Below are 24,957 nucleotides of genomic sequence, written 5' to 3' on the forward strand. Positions count from 1 at the left end.
CCCTTTGCGCCCGAAAACTACATACCCGCCAGCATCACGATTGGTCGCTCCGGCCACGGGGGCCTATGGGGTGGTCCTTGCCCAGCCAATCAGGGGCCCCGGGGAGCCCATTCATTCACAAAAACCTAGCAGAAAAAGGAGCGCGGCTAGGCCTGGAGCTGCGTGGAACTTTGAAACACCCGTGCGGTCCGTGGAGCGGAGTCTGGAGTCCGCGAGGGCCGGATCGTAGGAAGTTAGATGTGTGCAAGGACAGCTGCGTTCCCGTCCACAGTGCTGGCCCAGCAACCCGGTATGGCGTGCCCTCCTCCTGGGCCACAGTGCCCCGGGCTCCGCCCCCGACCGCGTTAAGACTCGCCTGCAGCCCCCCTCCCACCTGATCGCTAAGAGCCACCCAGCCCCAAGGAAGGTGACGCCCGGGCTGCTTCTCGGCTGCCCCGCTGCTGGGGTGAGGTCCACGCAGGTGGCCCGGCGGCAGCTGTTGCCACGTGCGCGCTAAGCATGGCGTCCCCCACAGTTCCCTCCCTCCCCCGCTGGCCACTCACGGCAGTCGTCCTCGTCGCTGTTGTCCGAGCAGTCATCGTCCTCGTCGCATCTCCACACAGAGGGGATGCAGCGCTCGTTCTGGCACCGGAACTGGTCCTCTTCGCATACCTTGACCAGCCCTGAATAGGGGACAGGGGGGCGTGAGCCGGATTCGTGTACTATGCAGTCCTGGCAGCGGGAAGGGGTTTCCTGGGGTGAAGGAATGGGGGCTATACAACGACCCCGGGGACCTCGGGCACCCTCGATCCAGAGGAGGGGAGGAGGGTTCCTGGGATAGCGGGCAGCTCCGTGGCATGACGAGGCCAGACACTTACAGTCAGTGTCACAGGACTTAGGCATACCCCCCCCCCCATTCGATCACACTCGTCCACACACTCGGCCTATAGAGATCCACGCAGACACAGTCCACAGGGAGTCCCAAAACACGCCTCGACATATGCCCTGGGCGCTGCGAGCACATCCCCCTCTTGCACGCAGCCCCTCTTTCTCCGCAGCGCGCAGGGGTCCCCGGAAACGCATTGTCAGGCTGGGAAGTCGCCTGGCTCTGCTCACCGCCGCCACGGAGCGCGCGTGTCAACGAGAATCACACAGTCCACCTGAAATCATCAATGACTAGCCCCCAACCCCCGCAAAGTTGCCGGCCTGCCGGGCCCCCACTGCGCCCATCCCCCGGAGCAGGTGCCGGATTGTAGAGCCCACAACACAGGAGCCGCGTGGGCGGGGGCAAATTAAAAGATAGATGTGTCGGTAGGAGCCAACCCACAGGGCGCCTCTGCCAGTCCCGGGCTGGGGGGCCGTGGTGCAACCGGCTCCCTGGCCACCGGGCCGCGCTTTGTTGGCGGCTACGGCGGCTCAGATTGGCCGGGAACCCGTCTCACGCACCTTGGCTACCGTGCAGTGGATCAGCCGCCGCCGCCGCCGCCGCAAGATGCTGGAGTCGCAGCAGCAGCAGCAGCAGCACCAGCGGCCGGAGCGCGCCCCGCTCGGGGCGGCCCATGGCGGGCCCCGGGCTCCGGCCGCCGCGCCCTGCGCACCCCGTGTCGCTGCCGCCGCCGCGCTTCAGCCCGCCGAGTCCTTGCCACGGCGCCGGGGCTGCCGCTGCCCCAGCCACCACCGCCGCCGCCGCCGCCGCCCGCCCCGGCTCCTCCGCTGCATTTCAAGCAGGTTCCGTGACGCTCGGCGGCGGGGCGGGCTCAGGCTGGGCGCGCGGCCCCGGCCCTGGGCTGCTGCCGCCGGCGCGCGCACCCCCTCCCGCTGCCGCCTCCGCCCTATGTCCCTCGCGCTGCTGCTACCTCTCCCTCCTCCCTCATGTCCTTGGTCCACTCCTCCTTCAGCAGGCTCTCAGTGACCCTGCCCAGGCAGCGTGCTGGGCATTGCAGACTCTGGAGTGAGCCAGGCGAGGCCACTGCCCCCAGAGGTAGCAGATGGTCCAGGGGAAGCAATACAGGCTGCCTGGAGGAGGTGACCGACTGATGGGAGACTGAGGGAAGCCTAAGAGTGAACCTAGGCGGTAGGGGAGACGATGTTTCTGGGTGCACAGGTCTGTGCGGTGCATACTGCACAAGGTATGTAGTGGATAGTGTGGGTACCAGGATATGCATGATCAGCAAGAAGGCAGGGGAGCAGGACTGGATCTCTGCACCCTTCATCAGCTCCAGCCCGGATATGTGCAGGTAACCTGCTATTGTGACCATGATAGAGGATGTGAGGCAGGTGGCTTGGGCCTGGCGCACAGACTTTATTCAGTCATCTTCATTCCACACTCTCCAGGGAGTGGGGCAGAGGGCAGACAATCAGAAGGGACAACATGGTAGTCCTTGATATGATGGAGAAGGACAAGGACTGTGGAGCCCTACCTACAGAAGGGATATGTCATTCCTGCCCTTAGGAGACACACACCCAGAGCCTCTGCTGCTGCTGGCATCTGCTGAATGAAAAGACCCCTCCTCTGGAAAGTCACAGCCCCCCCCCCCCCACACACACACCAGGGAACAGGGTGCAGAGAATAGACCCAGGATTAGATTTTAGGTAACTGCTGATAAGCGAGGCCCAACCTGCACAACCTTCTTTGGATGATGAGGTTTGAGAACATTGGCCACTGAAAGAGATAGACTCACAGGTGCCTAAGCCAGGTGTAGGTCCACCATCCTTCCCTTTCATTTCTATTGCAGAGGTGTAGAAGAAGAGGCTTCAGGAGCTGTTAGTCCCAGGCCTGGGAGCCACTCTGTTTCATCAACAGCCTCTTGAGACCTTTACTTTCCACAAAGGAGAGCCCCTTGACAATGTCTGTGGCTACCCTACGGGGAGCCCAGCAGCCACTCCTGCCATTACCCCTTCTATCCTTGTTCATTCAGTCATACAACAAAGATATTCCAGCCCTGTTCTGTGCCAACTCTGTCTTGGGCCTAGAGGTGGTGCCTAGGTGAATCAGACATGGTACCAGCCACTGCGAGGTCTCTAACTGCTGGAAAGACAGACCATCAACAGACAGACAATGAAATACAGGCATGCTTTCAACAAAACATTATGGAGCACCTACTATGTGTCAGGCATTGTCTGAGGCCTGGAGATACAGTGTAGAAATGGATAAGGACCCTCCTTTCTCTCTCCTGTAGCTGACATTTCAGTTGGGTGGGGAAGACACAAAAGTAAATAAACAAAAATAAGATCATTTCAGATCAAAATTGCTGTGGAAAAAATAAAGCATGGTTATGTGAGACTGATGGCAAGTAACTTTAGAAAGGTGATCAGGAAAGACCTCTTTGAGGAGATGACATTTTACTGAATGGCAAGGAGGAGCTTGCTCTAGGCTGAATGTTTGTGTCCTCCCAAAATTCATATGTTGAAACCTAATTCTTAGTGTGAGAGTATTTGGAGGTGGGACCTTTGGGTGGCAATTAGGACACGAATGGGATTAGTGCTTTTATAAAAGAGATGACAGAGAGATCTCTGGCCCCTTCTACAATATGAGAACACAGCAAGAAGGCTGTCTATGAACAAGGAATTTGGCTCTCACCAGACACCAAACCTGCAGGCAACTTGATCTTGGATATCCCAGGTTCCAGAACTGTAAGAATGAAATTTCGGTTGTTTATAAGCCACCCAGTCTATAGTATTTTGTTATGGCAGCTCACACAGACTAAGAGCCCAACCACATGAAAATCAGGTGCAAAGGCATTCCTGTCAGAGGGAACAGCAGTACAGAGGGCTTGAAGTGGCCTGGAGCCTAGTGACCAAGGGAGGTCAGAGGGAGTCAGCAAGGCTCTGATCATATAAAACCTTTTTAGTGCCCAGTAAGGAACTTGGATTTTGTTTTAAGCACAACGATGCCTACTCTGACAGCAGGGTGTCTGGGACTGTGTATCCTAGGATGGAGCCCCTCCTGCAGACCAGACTGACTTCCTCAGTTTAGCCCCTCCTTCTTCACTCTGTGGTCTTAGGAAAGTTAGTCTCCATCTCTGAACCTCAGTTTCTCATCTGCAAAATGAGGGAGATGGGGTATTTCCAAATTTTGTTCTAGTTTTAAGATAATTATGTAAATTGAAGTTTAGAGGCAGCAAGACAGATAAATTAATAGCATAGTCTTTGGGTTAGACTGCCTGGGTTTAAGTCTGTTCTTTCCCTTCCTCACTATGTGACCTTGGCAACTCAACCTCTGTGACTCAATTTCTTCATCTGTAAAATGGGTTTTTGTGAGGATAACATTAGATGAGATTATGCAGTACACAGTAAATGCATAATAACAGTTACACTGCTATTACTCAAACATAATTGCCTGTTCAAAAAATCCCGATGACTTCTTAATACTCAAACAATATAGATTGAGCCCAGATATTCCTTGACTTTCCTTCCAAAGGGGTCTTTCTTCATATTGTCTTACAAATGTCCAGATGCCAAAATGAGCAACCCCTTGTCTCTTGACAGCTCCCTGGGCAGAGGTCCTTTGAGCACCTCACAGCCAACTTGGGCCCTTCCCTCACTCCCTGGTCAACCTATGATCTCTCTGAGGACAGGAATCAGCTTTCCTGCATTTCTGGGTCCCTGACACAAGCCACATTTTACCAATGTCTGTTCCTGCCTTTACTGAAGGTTTCTGTATCCCTAGGAGAACTATGCCTTATCATCCTTATATTCAGAGGATAAATACAAAGCTTGACATATAACAAGCATTAGGTAAATACTTGAAAAAGTAGCCTTGGCTGTTTGGCTCAGTGGTAGAGTGTCAGCCCAGAGTATGGATGTCCCGGATTCAATTCCTGATCAGGGCACACAGAAGAAGCGACCATCTGCTCCCCCCCCCCACACTCTCTTCCTCTCTGCAGCCATGGCTTAATTGTTTTGAGTGCATTGGCACCAGGCACTGAAGATGGCTCCATGAAGCCTCTGCCTCAGGTGCTAAAAATAGCTGGTTTGTGAGTATGGCCCTAGATAGGCATAGCATCGGCCTCATACAGGGGGCTGCTGGGTGGATCTTGGTCAGAGTGCATGTGGGAGTCTGTCTCACTATCTCCCCTCCTTTCACTTGGAAAAGAAGAAGAAGAAAAAAAGTTAAGAGAAAAACTGTATCAAGTCCCAATAATAATAAATACTTACTATACACTTGCTGGTCATCAGGCACCATCTAAATGCTTTAAATACTTTAACTTATTTAGTTCCTACAACAGCCCCATGAGGCAGATTTTATGTTTATTCAATTTTACAGAGGTCCTGGTATAACTTCAGCTGCTCAGGGGACTTCTTGTACTCACCTGTCCTCCTCTCTCTCTCCATCCGGGCTGACTCAAGCATATGGGCCTTGCCCACTCCTGGGTTTCCAAAGGAAACCTTCAAACCTAATCCCAAGTACAATGAATTCCCCATAGAACAGAAAGAGGTGACATTCCACCTGCTGTCAGCATTACACCCTATGCTACATAAGCCTCCATATCCTTCATCCAGAGCCACCAGAGGCCCATCAACCCAACCCATGCACACTCTACTCCCTGACCTGCTCCCCAAGAGCTGAAGCTTCAGGCCTTTGCCAGGCTGTACCCTCTGCCTCGAATACTCTTGCACTGGCTGACTTCTATCATCTTTTGGGCCTCAATTCAAATGTCTCCTCCTCTGGAAAGCCTTCCAGCCTCCTGAGGTCCTGCTTGCTCCTCTAGGCTCCCACCACTGCATATCCCAATCTTACTGATCACAGTGGGCTGTCGTTGTTGAATCCTCCATCCAATGCAGAGCTTCTCAAGCCAGAAACTGGGTCATCCTGGTTCTTGCTGTGTCCCCAGTGATGACTTGTTAAAGGGAAGTGTGACCATATGAATTCTCACCAAAGCCAGGTCGAGGGCTAGAGAGCCTTCTGCATACACCTTCCCCAGCCTGCTCTTGCTGGTCTTGTGCTAAGCGAGGGGCACAGATGAACAAGATCCCAACGTGGCCCTTGAGATCTCTGATCTGAGGACACACTGTGACAGTACAGTGTGATAAGAGCCCCAGAGAGGGGGCTGCTTAGGGGCATCAGAGTCTTGCTACCAGAAGTCCTGAGCTAATCACAGCTGAGCTTCAAGGGCAACAGAACTCTCCCACTGTTCACTACCTTCACTTTATAGAAGTCCAGCCCAAGTTCTTCATGCTGTACTGTAAGCCAGTTGCCAATTTCTCTTTGTCACTGCCTCCCTGTATTTCACTATCTCTCTCTCTCTCTCTCTCTCTCTTTCTCTCTTTCTCCCTCCAGAGTGTCTTCATTCCTGTAGAAGAGAGATTTCAATTCATTACATGAACTTAGTGGGAAACTGCCAGGATTTAAATTACTCGCTGTGTGACCTGAGACAAGTTACTTGCACTCTCTGTGTCTCATTGTCCTAATCTATAAAACAGGGATGACAATGTTACCTAATACCAACCTCCAAACTTAGCACCTTCAAACAACAATTTATTATCTCTCACAGTGTCTGTGGGTCAGGAACTTGGGAACAGCTTAGTTGCATCACAATGTTGGCTGGGCTGCAAACTTCTAAAGGTTTAACTGGGGCTAGAGGGTCTGGGTTGGCTCACTCAGTAGCCGGTAAATTCATGTTGGCTGTTGGCAGAACAACTCAGTTTTTTACGGCACAGATTTCTCCATGGGACTGCTTGAGTGTCCTCATTCATGGCAGCCATCTTTCCCCATAGTGACTGATCCAACAGAGAGAAAGAGAAAGCAAGGAAGAAGTGACAATGTCTTTTATGATCTAGCTATGAAAGTCACATTCCATCATTTCTGCAATGTCTTATAGGTTACACAGGTCAGCCCTATTCCACGTGGAATACACACGTGGGACTGTACAAGAGTGTAGTTTCAGAGGCAAAAATCATTGTGGTTGTCTTGGAGCCTGGATGCCACACTATCTCATAGTATCAAGTGAGAATGAAATAAATTAATATATATAAAGTTCTCAGAAGAGTTTTCTATATGTAGCAAACCTTATATGAGTGTTTGCTTATTATATTATTAATGTTATTTCTGGTACATAGTAAGCACTCCATAATTATCATGAACATTATTGTTGTTAGCTGCAGAACATTATACAGAAGGAGACACCAGGAACCGAGAGTGTGAAGGTGTTTCAGAGCAGACGAGCGGCAGAGCATGACAAACCTTCCCTTGGTTTCCTGCTTGCTGGCCATGAGCTCTCGGGAGAGCTGACATCACATCTGCCTCTTCACTGCCTTGCTGTAAAACACTGGGCAGTTTTCTTTCCCCCTCTGGGCGTGGGGTTTCCATCTCTAACACGAGGGATTGGACTAGGTCAGTATTTTCTCCTGAATCTGCCATGCTATTTTCTTATCTCCATTTCTACTTACCCTCCCCCCACTGTCATCCTACTATTTTCCTTTAAATCCTTTTGCTTAATAGACTTACTTTACCCTAAGCAATCATCTCCATGAAATCATGTTTGTTATGCTAATCATACTTTTTTCCAATATACATTAAACTAAATGTGTGCTTATTCAAGTAAACAATGCTTCATGTCCATCCAGATGTGTCTCACTTCTCACAGGGCCCCCAGCTCTGTGTCTCTCAATCTGGAGGGAAGGATAGTGAGTAGTAGCTCTGACCACTCTGCCCATGATGACAGATTCCTCAAGGTGAATTGGAGGCCACCAGGCCCTGGGTGCCCACTGCCTGGGTCACAGGGCCTTCTTGGGGGGGAGGCTCAGCAATTTTCCATTTGCTTTTGATTTGGTTTCGTTTTTATTTTATATTTTCTTATCAAAGTTTTACTTCATAGAGCTTAAAGAATCAGATAGTTCTGCAAGGCCAGTAATGGAAAACTTAAGTCATTTACTCTTTACCTCTATTTCTTTCTCCCCAGAGGCAAACAGTTTCAACTCTTCTGTCTGATTCTTTTGGTATTTACCTCCTTATCATGAAATAACACACTTATTTCTGTTCCTTGATCTTTTGGTTTGGGGCACTATCTTTTGACTCCCACCATGCAAACAAAAGTTTAGCTCTCACACACACCCCAGCACTCACACACTTAACTCTGTGTGTGTCAACTTCCACCCATCCTTCCAATATAGTTGTGATTATGTGATTTTAAAATGTTCTTTTTAAATTTTTAATTGTGGTATAAAACACATATAACATAAGAATTACCATCTCAATCATTTTTAAGTGTACAGTTCAGTGGCAGTAAGTACATTCACATTGTTGTGCTGATGTGACCACCATTCATCTCCAGAACTCTTTTCATCTTGTAAACTGACAACTCTATACCTTATTGTGATTGGCTTATTTCACTTAGCATGTCCTCAATGTTCATTCATATTGTAGCACATGTCAGAATTTCCTTCCTCTTTAAGGATGACTAACATTCTATTGTATATATATTCTACATTTTATTTATCCATTCATCCATTTATGGACACTTGGGTTGGTTGCTTCAATCTCTAGGCTATTGTGAATAATGCTGCTATGAACATGAATGTACAAAAATCTCTTCTAGTGCTTGCTTTCAATTATTTTGGGTATGTATCCAGAAATGGAATTGCTGTGTCATATGCTAACTCTATTTTTAATTTTTTGAGAAACTGTCATACTATTTTCCATAGTAATTGTACTATTTTACATCCCCACCAACAGTGCACAAGGGTTCCATCTTCTCCACATTTTGCCAACACTTGTTATTTTCTCTTTTGTTTTGTTTTTGATAGAAGCTATCCTAATGGGGATGAGGTGGCATCTCATTGTAGACTTGATTTACATTTCCTTGATTAGTGACGTCGAACATCATTTCATGTGCTTATTAGCCATTATATATCTTCTTAGGAGAAATGTCTATGTAAGTCTTTTGCCCATTTATTTATTTATTTTGTATTTTTCTGAAATGAGAAGCAGGAAGGCAGAGAGACAGACTCCTGCATGCGCCTGACCAGGATCCACCCAGCATGCCCACCAGGGGGCGATGCTCTGCCCACCTGGGGCGTTGCTTCCTTGCAATTGGAGTCATTCTAGCACCTGAGACAGAGGCCATGAGCCATCCTCAGTGCCAGGGCCAACTTTGCTCCAATGGAGCCTTGGCTGCGGTAGGGGGAGAGAGAGATAGAGATAAAGTAGAGAGGGAAGGGTGGAGAAACAGATGGGCACTTCTCCTGTGTGCCCTCAGTGGGAATTGAACCTGGGACTTCCACACGCTAGGCCAATGCTCTACCAGTGAGCTAGCCATCCAGGGCTAGTTTTGCCCACTTTTTAATCAAGTTGTTTTAGGTTTTTGTTGTTGTTGTTGAGTTGTAGGAATTCTTTATATATTCTGGGTATTAACCCCTTATTATATATATAATTTGCAGATATTTTTTCCCATTCTGTGGGTAGCCTTTTCACTCTGTTAATTGTGTTCTTTGATACACAGTTTTTATTTTGATGTAGTCCAATTTATATTCTTTTCTTTTATTATCTGTGCTTTGACAACATATCTTGAAATCAGAACAAAATAAATGCTATTCATAGTGTGCTATGATTAATATTTTTTCCTGCATAACTTTGTTTTTCTTAGAATTAATAATTGATATTTTTATTATATTTTTTGCTTAGTTTTCTATATATTTCTCTTACTTCCAAACTATTCTTCATTTTTGTAAATCACCTCTTAATACAATCACTTATCTTAAGTATTCTACTGATTCACTTGTCTAGAAGTCCTTGCATATTTCTGGCTGCTCCATCCTGGCCTGGTTGATGGCAAAGCCAGCTGCCCAGCTCTCATCCTGGGCTCTCCCTTCACCATTATCCGGAGGCTGCTCTGTACTTTTCTTCTTTATTGAATCTCTTGCTTCCTAGATTCCATGTCTTCCCTTTCTATACTCACTACCTTATTTGGGGGAATATATACCTATAGTTTTCTAAAAGTAAGTATTCGAGACAAAGTTTTGGTGACCTTGCATATCTAAAAGTGCCTCACATTTAATTGACAGTTTTGCTAGATATAGAATTCCAAGTTGGAAATAATTTTTCTTCTGAATTTTGAAGGCTTGCTCCATTATTTTCTAGTTTCTGTTGAAAAGTCTAATGCCATTTTGTTTCCTAGTTCTTTTTCTCTGAAAGCTTTTAGGCTCTTATGTCCTAAGTGTGTTTTAGAGTAAATCTATTTCTGTTTTTTTTTTTTTTTTTTTTTACAGAGTCAGAAAGAGAGAGTCAGAGAGAGGGACAGACAGACAGGAACGGAGAGATGAGAAGCATCAATCATCAGTTTTTCATCGCGACACATTAGTTGTTCATTGATTGCCTTCTCATATGTGCCTTGACCGTGGGCCTTCAGCAGACCGAGTAACCCCCTGCTTGAGCCAGCAACCTTGGGTCCAAGCTGGTGAGCTTTGCTCAAACCAGATGAGCCTGCGCTCAAGCTGGCAACCTCGGGGTCTCAAACCTGGGTCCTCTGCATCCCAGTCCGATGCTCTATCCACTGCGCCACCGCCTGGTCAGGCTAGAGTAAATCTATTTCTATTCATTGTGCTGGGCATGCAGTGGATCTTTAATTCTGGAAATTCACCATCAGTTGGGAGAAATTTTTCTAAAACTACCTTTATAATGATTTCCTCACACTCATTTTATTTTTGTTTTTTATTTTTCCTTTCTGGATCTCCTTAATAATTCCAGTGCTGGTTCTGCTGAACTGGTCTTGTACATTTCTTTTTTTCTCCCCTCACCTTTGTTTGTTCTCCATTCTGGAAAAGTTCTTCAGCCCTCTACAGTTTCCTTTCTTCTCTTATCATATTTCCAACTCTGTGTTTGTTTGCTGACTGTTCCTTTTTATGGTATCTTTCTTATTTTTCATGAGGCAATATTTTCTCATTTCTTTGAGAATGTTAATAATGTTTTGTCATTATTTCTGTTAAAATGTTTATCACCATGCATAGTCTCTGCTTTCTCCAACTTCATTTTTTCTGATTATTGAAAAGACTAGCCACAAATTGGGAGAATCCATTACAGCACAAATAATGAACAAAGCATTATTACCCAGAATATATAAAGAATTCTTACAAATCAATAAGAAGGCAAACAACTCAATTAAAAAATAACAAAAGACATGGACAAGCCTTTCACAGCAGAGGAAACATGAATGGAAAATAAACCTAAAGAAAAGATGCTTGGCCCTGGCCGGTTGGCTGAGTGGTAGAGCGTCGGCCTGGCGTGCAGAAGTCCCGGGTTCGATTCCCGGCCAGGGCACACAGGAGAAGCGCCCATCTGTTTCTCCACCCCTCCCCCTCTCCTTCCTCTCTGTCTCTCTCTTTCCCTCCCGCAGCCGAGGCTCCATTGGAGCAAAGATGGCCCGGGCGCTGAGGATGGCTCCGTGGCCTCTGCCCCAGGCGCTGGAGTGGCTGTTGTCCCAACAGAGCGACGCCCCGAAGGGGCAGAGCATCGCCCCCTGGTGGGCAGAGCGTCGCCCCTGGTGGGCAGAGCATCGCCCCCTGGTGGGCAGAGTGTCGCCCCTGGTGGGCAGAGCATCGCCCCCTGGTGGGCAGAGCGTCGCCCCTGGTGGGCGTGCCGGGTGGATCCTGGTCGGGCGCATGCGGGAGTCTGTCTGACTGTCTCTCCCCGTTTCCAGCTTCAGAAAAATACAAAAAAAAAAAAAAAAAGAAAAAAAGAAAAGAAAAAAAAAAGAAAGAAAAGATGCTTAACCTTATAATAAGCAGTAAGATGCGAATTAATAGCACAATGAGTTTTTTTACAGAAAAGGACTCTGACAGTGACAAGTATAGATGAGGATGTGAAGCAACATGAATTCTTCTACGCTCCTAAGGCAGTGAAAATTGTTACACTTTGAAATTTGTGATTTCATTACTAAGTGAAAACCCTAGAGAAACTCTCGCATAAAAGCATCCCATACAAGGATGTTCATAGTAGCACCGTTTATTATGGCAAAAACTTGTAAACCAAGCTAATGTCCTTAGCAGGAAAATTAATTAATAAATCATGTCCTCTACATATAATAAAATCCTATACAGCAAATGGAAACGAATCAAATATAGCTGCATCGAACTATGAGGATGAATCTTAGAAATACAATGCTGAGTGAGAAAAGCTTGCTGCAGGAGGCTACATACAATATAATCCAACATTTATAAGGCTCAAAAACAGTAAAATGACTAATATTGTTTAGGTTTTCATAAATATGTCATAAAAGTGTTTTTTCTTATTGAGGAAATGATTCACACATAATTTGAGATAGTGGGTACTGTTGTAGGGAAAGGAGTGGGGAGTTAGATAAGGAAGAAGCACACAGTATTAGTCATACGCTCGTGTTTAAGTTGGGTTCAAAGGTGTCTATTATTATGCTTCATATCCAGGTGGCCATACATCCAGTGTTCCCAGGACAGTCCTGATTTACACTTGTTGTCCCAACATAATTATTCATTGCAACCCCTTTCTTTCTCAGAAAGATCCTGATATATTTAGATAACAAATTATATGACTTGTCTTTATTTCTTATAAAAATGCAACATACAGTTTTGTGTATATTCATTATTACCTAATACGTAATTTTTTTTCACAGAGAGAGAGAGGGACAGACAGGTACAGACAGACGAGAAGGGAGAGAGATGAGAAGCATCAACTCATAGTTGTGGCACCTTAGTTGTTCATTGATTGCTTTCTCATTTGTGCATTGACTGGGGTGGGGGCATCCCACAGAGCCAGTGAACCTTTGCTCAAGCCAGTGACCTTGGGCTCAAGCCAGTGATCTTAAGCTTCAAGCCAGCAACCTTTGGGCTCAAGCGAGTGACCATGGGGTCATAACTATAATCCCATGCTCAAGCTGGAAATCTTGTACTCAAGCTTGTGAGTCTGTACTCAAGCCAGATGAGCCAGTGTTTAAGTTGGCAACTGCAGGGTTTTAAACCTGGGTCCTCAGTGTCCTAGGCCGATGCTCTATCCACTGTGCCACTACCTGGTCAGGCTATATATAATTCTTAATGCCAGGGCCATGGCCTAGCCACTGTCAAAAAGGATGTGTGTGGTTTAGCCCTGGCATTTTTTTAAAAAAATTATTAGTTAATTAAGTTTTGAGAGAGAGAGAGAGAAGCAACTCATAGTTGCTTCACTTTAGTTGTGCATTGATTGCTTCTCAGTGCTATGACCAGGGATTGGACCTTGAGCACAAGCTGAGCCAGCAACCTCTTGTTCAAGCTGGTGACCATTTGGGCTCAGGTCAGCGACCTTTAGGCTCTAGGTGGCAACCTTGGGATTATAGTGCTCAAGCTAGTGACCTCGTGCTCAAGCCAACAAGCCCATGCTCAAGTCAGTGACCTCGGGGTTTTGAACCTGGGCCCTCTGCGTCCCAGGCCAATGCTCTATTCATTGTGCCACTGCCTGGTCAGGCATCTTTTTTTCATTTTTTGAGAGAGAGATAGAAAGGGAGAAAGTGGGGGGAGGGTGAAGAGAGATGAGAAGCATCAACTTGTAGTTGCTTCAATTCAGATTTTTTTTATTGATTGCTTCTCACATATGCCTTAACCAGGGGGCTCAAGTCAAGTCAATGATCTTCGAGTTCTAGCCAGTGACCTTGGGATTATGTTGATGATCCTGTGCTCTAGCTGGTGACTTCAGAGTTTCAAACTAGGGCCCTCAGTGTTCAGACCGATGCTCAATACACTGCACCACCACCAATCAGTAAACTCTTAATTAGTGTAAACCATCATTGTTATTGGGGCAGATACAACCCCTTCTTCTTTAAGACAGAGAGGTATTATGGCTGAGAAGGAATAGTTTGATTATATTGACTATATTTGTGGCCCAGGACCCACACAGGGCAGGATGTGTTCTCCCACTAATGTATTATATAGACACCCTGATGCAAGGACTTTGGTCTGCTGCTGCTGGACCCTGTGGAACTGGAGCAATGACAATAAATATTTGCTTAAGGAATGAATGAACAAAATTTCATGACTTCCAGGCACCCCACCTGAGATATCTTTTCTGTCCTTACCTGCAGTGCTGTCAGAGGTAGAGTGTACACCTGAGAGAGGCAGAGAGGCAGAGAGGTAGAGAGGCAATGATGCCTCTCCTCTACAGTGAGGACAGTGAGGATACTGTATCACCTCCAGGATATACGGCTGAGCTCCAGACTCCTGGTTCCTACTGCCCCACAGCTAGCTGTCTGAATAGGGCGTCTTGGGACTGCAGGGCTGTGAGATCCTGAGAAGGGACCTCTTGGAGGTGGGATTTTAGTCACAGAGTTCTTTTTAAAATAAAATTCTATGTGAAACCGCATGATATAAAATCCACCACAGAGGAGTATATTAGCCATGGTAGTCGGGGCTCTGCTGAAGTAACAAATAAACCTTGTAACCCCACTGGGGCAACACAATAAAAGTTTATTTCTTGCTCAGGCAAATACAAAGTGGGTCAGTGGCTCTCCTGAGCATTTCTCCTCTTTGTGACGACTCAGGGATTCAGGTTTCTTCCATCTTACAGTGCCACTACAAAATGTGACTTCAGCACTTTGTCACTGTGGGAAGCAAAGAAAAGAGCAGAGTGTCACATTAGGGGTTTTAAAGCTGGGCTTGGGAAATGTGTACATCACTTCTGCCTACTTCTTCCAAAGAAACAGTTAACAGCCTTTGTCACTTCTGTGTAGGTGAGAAATGCAGTCGTCCTGTGGGCTTGGGAAGAAGAATGACTGGTGAGCCCGGAGTCACACTAAGGGCTTCTGTTGAAGGTTGAAGAGGAATCCTAGAGTGTCTTATAGCTGGCGGCATCCCACCCAAGCCCCCTCCCCAAATGGGGAACACAGTTTGAAAATATCCACTCGGGTTCCAGGGAAGCTGAAGCCCAGAGATGCTCAGGATTTGTCCAACCTCACTCAGAGTCCCAAGACAAGTGTTTCTCAGGACAAGTATTTCTCAGAGTGGGGGGAACCCAGGACCCAGGCCAGGGGCCAGGGTCAGGCCTGGAGCAGTTTCATGCTTTCTCTAAACCTGAGTTCCATCTGCTCTGGGTCGTCTTGCTGAATTCTTAAAGGCAATCAGCCTGGCCGAGAGGTTTCTTGGTTTTAAGCTTTTCCTGTCCTAATCTCTTAAACCCTTGATGCCAGCTCCAACTGTTGTCCAGATGTGCCAGTATAGCCTGAGACACTCAGCTCCTTTAGGTCAAGGATTTCAGGAGCCTGGGGTCCCACTGGAGTGGGCAGGGGCTTGCTGGGCCCCAAAGGGTCTGAAAGCACAAGTGGCAAGAAGGAACCAAGAGCCAGGAATCAGCCTAAGAGTCCCCCCTCCTGCCCAGAACCCTCCGCCCAAGAGTCCAATAGACACATCATTTATCTTTCCTTCCACGGGTGAGCCCCAGCGGGAGGTCATGGCTTGGTTTCCCAGGGCCTGCAGTGGGGGTCGGGCCTGTCTCCAAGGAGACGAGGAGCTGTCCTCCCTCCTGCAGGCCAGAGCTAGCCAGCCGACCTGGGGGACTGACTCTAACTAGCATGTGTGCACTTCAGCACCTTTGTGTGTATCTCACTGTTGAGTGATGTGGCATGTTTCTGAGTGATTGTACATTTATGTGTGTTCAGGAGCATAGAAGGCTGACCGTGTCTGCAAGTATGTGGTTCTGTATGGGTAGCTGTGTCTCTGTGTGCTGAGATGTATGGTGTGTGCATGTGTGTAAACTCACAGATATTACCTTGTTGCTTGCTTTAGTGTAAGCATGTACATGGGTGTCTTGGTTAAGGGGCTATATGTGTGTGAATGTTCCTCTGTGTGGTTTGGCCTTTGGGTGTCTAGGTCTATCTAGGAGAAGAGAGTAGTGCTATATATGTGGGGTGGGGGGAGGTCAAGCCACTTTATTGAGGGCCTCCGGGGAAGGGTCAAAGGGCTGGGAGGAGAGTGAGAGCTGACGTCCTCGGCCAGTCCAGAACCGCCCAGCTTCACAGCCTTCAGCAGGAGAGAGGAGGACAGTCCATGTGGTTGCATGTTTCTGAGTGTGTCGCTCTGTGTTTGGCGGGGATTGTGTGCTTGTATAAAGCTGTACGTGCACAGGCCAGGGTTGAGACAGACACAATCACAACAATGTGTGACAGGGGTGTGACAAGGGCCTTGGGGGCAATGGAGGAAAGAGCAACAAACTCTACTTTCAGGGAAAAGAGAGTTTTCCAGAAAGGTGTGGGAGAGCCTTCAGGCAGAGAGAATAGTCTCAGCAAAGGCCCAGAAGCTGGAGGGAGCATGTTGAAAAATGTTGTAAAAGTGGCCTCACTTAAGGGGATTTAGAGAAGCCAGATATAGGACAGGAGAAGGCAAAGAGTATGGTCAAGGACCCAGGTTTGGGCTCAGGGAACTGAGAGGAAGGGAGGTCTAAGTGAGCCTAGAAAACAGGAGGCAAACGCCTCCTACATCGGATGGGCCAGCCCTGCCTTGGCTTTTGAAGGGATGGATGGTGTAGCTCCTGCACTGTTCTCAGCATGTTAATTCTCTGTCCTGGTGGTTATGTACCGTGTACCTGACCAGATCCTGGGGTGGTGCTGGAGCTATGTGGATGGGGAGCAGTTTGGGACAGGTATCCCTGGGAACTGCATCCTCACTGCTGCTCTGCCGTGGATGTACTCATAATGGAGATGAGCCCGTGTGGGTTTAGGGTCCAGCACCTGCCATCATGCACAGTACTCTATGTTCATAGGGTAATGAGCAAGAGCAAGGACTCTGGAGAAAAAGCCTGAATTCCAATCCTGACTCGACCACTCACTAGTTTATGACCTTGGGTATGTCACTTAACCTCTCTGTGCTCTTCTGGGAAAGTGGGTGACAGGGAGTAGGTTATTATTATTAATTCACTCATTCATTCATTCATCCATTCATCAACCCCTCCACCCATCCAATGACCAGGCTTAGGTTAGGAGGTCTGGGGACCCTGAGGCAAGAGGCTGAGGGCTCCCAGCTTGACTCATGGACAGAAAACCCAGCAGCTTCCAAGGACCACATGGCCTGTAGGGTCCGGAGACTATGATTCATTCCAGTAGATTGTTACCTGGCAGAGGTGGGACCCAATGTGGCCAGATCTTCTGATTTTTCTAAGAAAAGATGAAAAGCTAGATTTTTGTATGAAATTTCATGATCTTTTATCTTTTAAATGTTGACAACCTATTTGATTAAACTGAACAAACTATTGTACAGGCTGTGTCCTGCCCATGGAGTATTTGCACCCTTTGGGAAATTGAGGCCCAGAGATGTGGGAACCTGCCCAAGGTCATACAGCTGGAGGCACAGCTAGGATTCAGACCCAGGACTGTTGAGTCTGTGTCTCCTTCACCAGGTTTGAAATGTGTAGAATTGGTGGAGTTTGGTCATTAGCCCTCCAGTGGGGATCAACCACCTGAGAGACACCACTGAGATTCAAAAGGATGCCACTTTAATGGCGGAACCCCAGGCAGCAGGAAGGGACAGCCAGTTTTCTAGTCACATTGAGAAATAAGAGGCTGTGGCCCCATCCACACTTCCGGCTGGCACACCTGTGTGCAAATTTTCCAAGGGCAGGACCAGGGACAGCGCCAACAGTCATACGAATTCCATCTTCCTAGTTCCCTGAGAAAGTCTGACCAGCAGGTGTATGCCCAGCAGATAGGCAACCATGGCGGCCAGGTCAGGGCTCAGCCCAGCTAATCAGACAACAGTCAAAGCCTTTGGACACCACCAAACAATGTATTCCAGTCCTCTAATGGCCCAAATGTGACTTGGGCCGGTCCCAGTTACTTTCCGGGCCCATGTTGCAGGGTTGATGGTTCCAGGGCTATGTACTAGAGAGAGCAAATGTGGTAAGCCCATGGCTCTGGAGAGTAGAAACCCAGCCTGAGGAAGAGGACTCTGCTCCTGGGAAGGGGGTTTTGGGGGACCAAGGGCGGGGCAAGGCTGCCCTCAGCTCATACCTTCCTACACTGTGAGACACCCAGCTGGAGGGGAACCCAGAAGACAGCTCACCATCCTCCCCTCCACAGAGATGCTGACAAGCATTCACCTGGCCTCTAGTTGCACATCCTGGGACAGGTCACTCACCCCCCCCCCCCAGAAGCCTTCCACTGCTGAGCTGCTGTGATGAGTATAAATGCCTTATCTGGGTGCCCACTGCCTAACTTCCTTTCAAAAGTCAGCCTAGTGGCCTGGCGTGTGGTTGCACAATGGATAAAGCATTGACTTGGAATGCTGAGGCCACAAGTTTGAAACCCTGGGCTTGCCTGGTCAAGGCATATATGAGAAGCAATCAATGAATAACTAAAGTGAAGCAACTATAAGCTGATACTTCTCACTCCCCCACTTATAAAATCAATCAATAAAATTTTTAAAGGTTTTTATTTATTAATTTTTTAGAGAGGAGAGAAAGAGGAGGAGAGAGAGAGAAGGAGGGAGAAGCAGGAAGCATCAACTCCCATATGTGGTTTGACCAGGCAAGTCCAGGGATTCAAACCAGTGACCTCAGTGTTCCAGGTTCTACACTTTATCCACTGCCCCACCACAGGTCAGGCATAAATAATTTTTTTAAAAAGAAGTCAGCATAGTGGAGTCAAAAGAGCTTTGCCACTGTGTGACCCCAGCAACTTACTTGGTCCCTCTGAGTCTCAGTTTCCTTAATTGAGGTGATGATGCTGCCTTGCTATTTGTAATAATCAGATGTATAAAAGATCCATCTCATGCCTGGTACATAGTAGGTGCTCAGTCAGTGCCAGCTCCCTTCTGCCTTGGGGCTACACACCCTAAGTCTCCAGAAGCCAGGCACTTGGTGTCAGTTGAGTGAATCTGTCTTTCCACACTCAACATGGCAGACTCTAGGTGCACAGTGTTGGCTCATTTCTTGCCATTAACGGAAGACATTGTGCATCCCCAGAGATCTGAGAGCTAGAGCCAGACTAGAGACTCCACTCCCTGTAGTGCAAGGTCAGGCTTGCCAGGCAGACCACAACTAGTGGCTGGCCAGTCAGTCCCCAGCCCAGCCCAGGCCTCTCGCTCACCCTCCTGATTCTGCCATAACTACCCCCCCCCCACTCTCGGCCAGGGCCCACCCTCCCTTGCACGGCCTCCTCACTGTTCTCTCTGCTTCCACTCTTTCATCCTGCAGTCCTTCCTCCCACCCAGCCAGAAAGGTCTTTCTAAACCCAGATATGAGGCTTCTTGCTCACCCATCTAATACCCTGTCATGGCTGCCACCACTCTCTAACTCTTGGCCACATTCAAAAGTGTTCAGTTTGGACCTTATTACATTTCCCCTCCTTACTGCTTGAAGGTCTTCCTCTAGGAATCCTACATTCTGCAGCACCTTCTTCTACTCCCTTTCACACCTCTGAGCCTTTGCACATGCTGTGCACCCTTTCTTTTATTCATTCTTTGTTTAAGTACTGTTTGAGGCTACTGTTCACAGGCACTGCTTAGGCACAGAGAAATAAAGCAAACAAAAAGGACAGACCCTCCCCTCATGGGGCTTACATTAGTAAGAGAGACAGGAAATAAACAAATTTAAAGTATGTGTATCAGGCGGTATTAAGGACTGTGTTAAAAAATAAAGCAGGGATTGGGCCTGGAAGTGCTGAGGCAAGGAGGATGCTGAGATTTTACACAGGATAGCACCTGTGTTCCTGAGAGTCAGGGGCTGAGTCTGGGGCATTCCAGGAGGAATTCCTGGAGAAAGTGTCCTGATGCTGACCTTGAGGATGGGTGGTTACTGTGCAGGGTGTGTGAGTCCCAATAGGGGGATTCTTGATGGAGCCTGGGAGTTAATTCATTCCTGACCCATTGGATGCCAGGCATGGGGCAACCCTCACCCTAAGATTGGGTCTGGAACCTAGACTACAGGTCTGGGTACCCCATTCCCAAGAGCTCCTTGATTGCCATAAGACCCAGTTCTTCTGGATCAGAAAATGTGGGGCAGAGCCAGTTGGGGGAAGCACATCAGATTGAAGCATGGCTTAAGCCAGTGGTTCTCAAAGTGTGCACCAGGGTGCACTGGTGCGCCCTAGAAGATTTCCAGGTGCACCCTATGGTATTTAGAGAAATATGTGCTTGTTGGGGACCAAAAAACCAACAGGGTTTTTGGAGTTTAGATATTTGGGGGAGAGAGGTATGGGGAATTGGCTGTAAGCTGACAGTCTGCCCAATCTCCACCTCACTTGCCTGATTAGGTTGCAAAAGGCTGTTAAGCTGTGGTGCTGGATTGTTTACACTACCCCCCATGTTCCCCGGAAAGACTGGAGGCAAGTTTCTTCTATCCTTTGTTTGCTGTAAAGTTAAGATGATATGTATGGTGGGGTTTTGGATTGATGATTAAACATAAGAAATTGTCTCTTGAAGCCTTTTAGATTTCTATAAAAGAAGAATATGTGGCAATATCTTAAAAAGCTTTGAACATTTTACTACAATTTTCAACATCCTATTTATGTGAATTAGGATTTTCTACCCTCAACACAAGAGTAAAAAGAGAGAAATTCTTCAATGTATTGATGAGGAAATGAGAGTTTGCCTTTCAAATATATGCCCAAACATTGAAGAAATTGCTAGGACACATCAGGCTCATGTTTCTCATAAACACAAGAATGAAAAAACACATCTGCACTGAGACCTGCTAAATTTACTAAATCTTACTAAGAATGTATCTATATATAAAAAGATAACTTTTTTGTCATTTTTTAATTTTTTAACCCCTCTTTTTTATGAATTCTAAAAAGCATAACTCAAAAACATGTAACATAAAAATGTTTTATAGTGTTAGAATAAATTTAATTTTGTTATATTTATTTTGTTTAATTACCATAAAAGCATGCTTGGACTTTATATTTTTCTTTAATATTTGACTTAATTATTATAACATATTTCTCAGAAATTTGTATATAATGTGCCTAAAATTATGGATTTTAAATGCACTCCAACTTCAAAAAGTTTGAGAACCACTGGCTTAAACAAAGACTAGTGCCCAGATCTGCATGGCCCGTGGGGGGGGGAGGTGGACATGGTGGAGAGTAAGCTGGCCTTCCAGGGGGCACCCTGCCAGCCTCCAGCCAAAGTGGCAAGGAGCACGGTTTGAGGGCAAGTTACCACAGCCAACTCTGACTAATTTATAAGCTAGTTTTGTCTAATGCATTATGCTGACAGCTCAGAGTGAGGCTGCTGCAGGGCCCCTCACCTGGTTCCTCCTCCATGATTCTGCCTATGCTTGGGTTAGCTGGGCCCGGAGATATCTCTGTGCTGCTGATTTGTGCCTGAGGCCGCTGCAGGTGGGATGGTTCAGCTGCTATTTGCAGAAGGCTCCAGGGGCTTGGAAGTCTGACCTAGCACAGTTTCTTATCCCTGGGCTCAGAACAAGTTCACGGCCCCCATTGTACAGTTACGGAAGGCAAGGCCCGAGTTTACCCAGTGAGTCCATGGCGGAGAGCCCAGCGCTGGTGCATCTCAGCCGGAACACTTGCCACTCCCTCACCCAGCTCAGGGTTTGTCAACAAGACCCCCCAGCCAAGAGGAGGCTGTTCCCATCTCCCTACCAACAGGGTGAGGGAGGGGTAAACTGGAGAGGGATGCAGGGAGCGAGGATCCTATGGGCCCAGAGTCTGATGGAAAATTGGGCTTTTGCTCAGAAATATGTATAATGGGGTACAGAGAAAGCAGAGGGTCCTTGCCCTCCCTGAGCCCCCGGCAGGCACCCTGTGTTGGGCACAAACTATCTCTCATTTCCTCAAGGAATTATATTACTGTTGGAAATAAACATAAGATTCAGGTTTTGGAGAGACATAAAAATATCACATCTATGGAAAAATCTAGAAACTCCCCAAATGTCCTCTTTCTGTGTAATTGAGGAATGTCAAGTACAAAAGCTGGTGAGGGGAAATAAAACTGAGAAATTCTCCCGTGAATTTCCTTCTAAAGATAGTCATGTTACTTGACTGGTGGTGGCACAGAGGAGAGAGCGTTGACCTGGGACGCTGAGGTCCCAGGTTTGAAACCCCGAGGTCTCCTGCTTGAGCGCAGGGTCACTGGCTTGAGCATGGGATCATCAAAATGAGCCCCTGATCGCTGGCTTGAAACCCAAGGCCACTGGCTGGAGCAAAGGGTCACTGGCTTAGCTTGAGCCCCTCATTTAAGGCACATATGAGAAGCAATCAATGAATAACAAAAATGACACAACTATAAGTTGATGCTTCTCATCTCACTCCCTTCTTGTCTGTCTCTCTCTCTCTCTCTCTCTCTTAAAGGAAAAAAGGGTAGTCATGTTTTCTATAAAGCGGAATACAGTAGTTACAAGTGCAGGCATGGAAGCCCGGCTGCTTCGACTGCTTTGGTGTGCCTCCAGGCTGTGGCCTTCAATTAGTAACTTAACCTGCCTCAGTTTCTCCATTGAAAAAGTGAGATGATACCAGGTACCTACTTCCTTGTCAGGTTGTCCTGAGGCTCTGATGAGTTAATAGGCTAGGTCACCAGAATGGTGCCGCACCAGAGGTGGGTGCATCCCAAACACCGGCTGTGCTATGGTCTGTCCTCTCCTTGGAGAACTTCTGGCAGGGTCATTTATGTGGTGGTTTCTCATCATGACTCCAGGTGCCTGGTGATGTCCCCGCACTGTGAAGGGCTTCACATCCTGCCTCCTTTTTTGCCTATAGTCACACAAACACACACACATCCCAGCTAATTCTGCACAGAATGTATTTTTATAAATCAAATCAGATTAGTTAGTTCTTCTATTCAGCTGTTAATTTTTTATTACAACTTTTAAACTTTAATAACATTGTTTTGGTTTCACTGTTCATTTTTAAGATTAAAGTCTGAGGCAAATCATGCTGGTTTTTCATTTGCAGAAATACTGGGGAGTTCTCCTTTTAAAATAAAGTTTAGTAAGTGAGTTGATCTCTAAGTTACTTTTACAATATCTCTATAAATCTAAAACAGTTCTGAAATTTAAAATCTGAATTTAAAAATTTCAGATTCTATGTTTAAAAATGTTTTTATAGAAAAGAGAGTTAATTAAAGGAAAATATTGAATAATGTCTCTGGGGATTAGCAAGGACCCATTGGTGGGAAACACAGCTTTGCTGGGAGCCAGTTTGATTGGCCAGCTTTCCTGCCAATCCTGAGCCACTGTGGGGGTAAGAGAGGGGAGGTTTATGGGTGATAGAACACAGAGCTCTTTGGGGACAGGAGCAGCCTTGGGATGGGTATCTGCTGGAGTCCCTCTCAGAGTTGTGTCTAATGACAGGTTAAGGCAGTGGTTCTCAAACTTTTTGAAGTCAGGGCACATTTAAATCCTACAAATAATTGTAGGCACACTATATACAAATTTCTGAGAAATATGTTATAATAATTAAGTAAAATATTAAAGAAAAAAGTATAAAGTCCAAGTGTGCTTTTATGATAAACAAAATAAATACAACAAAAATTAAATTTATTCTGACATTAAAAAAAATTTTTATGTTACATTTTTTGAGTTATACAATACTTTTTAGAATTTGTAAAAAAGGGGGGTTAAAAAATAAAAAAATGACAAAAAAGTTATCTTTTTATATATAGATACATTCTTAGTAAGATTTAGTAAATTCGGCAGGTCCCGGTGCAGATGTGTTAAGGTTTTTCATTCTTGTGTTTATGAGAAACATGAGCCTGATGTGTCCTAGCAATTTCTTCAATGTTTGGGCATATATTTGAAAGGCAAACTCTCATTTCCTCGTCAATACACTGAAGAATTCCTCTCCTTTTACTCTTGTGTTGAAGGTAGAAAATCCTAATTCACATAAATAGGATGTTGAAAATTGTAGTAAAATGTTCAAAGCTTTTTAAGATATTGCCACATAATCTTCTTTTATAGAAATCTAAAAGGCTTCAAGAGACAATTCCTTATGTTTAATCATCAATTCACAATCAGTGGATATAGCTGCCAGTTCTTCTTCTTCTGTTAATGTTAAACCAAAATCGCTTGAAGCTTCCATGAATGGGTTTCTAATCCAATCGTATTGTTCAGTGTTAAGTGATGGAAAATGCTATAAATTAAACTCTGCCCGTCAGCCTTCAAGTCCTATTTATTTGCACTTAACTCTTGCTCACTTCCAGAATCGGATTCTTCAATATCACACTTCTTTTTGAGAAATCTATCCATTTTATTTGGGTGTATTTATCTAAAAATAATATAATGATGTGTTAATAATAAATATAATAATGATGTGTTAATAAAAAGAGCAGTATTTCCATAATGAAATGGTATAATAGAGTAACTATATTTATTTTTATATCTGGGCACATGCTGCAAACCAGCGCAGCTAGTAATTCCAGGTCCCGAGTGAGAACGGTGCAGAATTAAGAAAATACGTGGAATTAAGAAAATACAGGGTCAGAAGGGGCCCTGTAATTGCTGCTGGCAAGAACAAAACGTGCTCAAAAACTGCATCTTGCTTTATTTATAGGGCAAAGTGGGCCATTAACAAATCAATAGTCTTTGATCATGTTTCCAAGGCAACCCAAGAATTTTACCAAGTGTAGAAAACCCTCACCATACATACCATCCTAACTTTACAGCAAACAAAGGATAGAAGAAACTTGCCTCCAGTCTTTCCAGGGAACGTGGAGGGTAGTGTAAACAATCTAGGACCACAGCTTAACAGCCTTTTGCAACCTAATCAGGCAAGTGAGGTGGGGGTTGGGCAGACTGTCAGCCAATTCCCCACACCTCTGTCCCCCAAAAATCTAAACTCCAAAACTCTTTTGTTTTTTTGGTCCCCAACAGGCACATATTTCTCTGGAATACCATAGGGCGCATCTGGAAATCTTCCGGGGTGCACCAGTGCGCCCTGGCACACACTTTGAGAACCACTGGGTTAAGGGATGATGCACCACCAGGAGACTAACTAGCACAGTGGGAATCAGTTAGCATCGGAAGGGCTAGGCAGGCAGCGTTGCTGGAGTCCCCTGAAGGCAGAGGTTCCAGGAAAGGGCCACCTGACAGGAGCTGTGGCC

At 46.3% G+C, this 24,957-nt stretch overlaps 1 protein-coding gene across 10 annotated transcripts in view; it reads right to left on the reverse strand.

Annotated features, from left to right (window-relative positions):
- Positions 1-1,685, reverse strand: part of LRP8 (LDL receptor related protein 8) — a 79,807-nt gene extending 78,122 nt beyond the window's left edge. For all 10 annotated transcript variants that reach the window (XM_066376319.1, XM_066376318.1, XM_066376316.1 and 7 more), the window contains exons 1-2: positions 1,426-1,685; positions 543-662 (exon numbers count right to left, since the gene is read on the reverse strand). In XM_066376319.1, coding sequence (XP_066232416.1) covers positions 543-662; positions 1,426-1,540 — 235 coding nt within the window. In that variant the 5' untranslated portion in view covers positions 1,541-1,685. The remainder of the gene's footprint in view (positions 1-542; positions 663-1,425) is intronic.
- Positions 1,686-24,957: the final 23,272 nt, after the last annotated feature.

This window comes from Saccopteryx leptura, chromosome 3, assembly GCF_036850995.1.
Source record: "Saccopteryx leptura isolate mSacLep1 chromosome 3, mSacLep1_pri_phased_curated, whole genome shotgun sequence".
NCBI classification, from domain to species: Eukaryota; Metazoa; Chordata; class Mammalia; order Chiroptera; family Emballonuridae; genus Saccopteryx; species Saccopteryx leptura.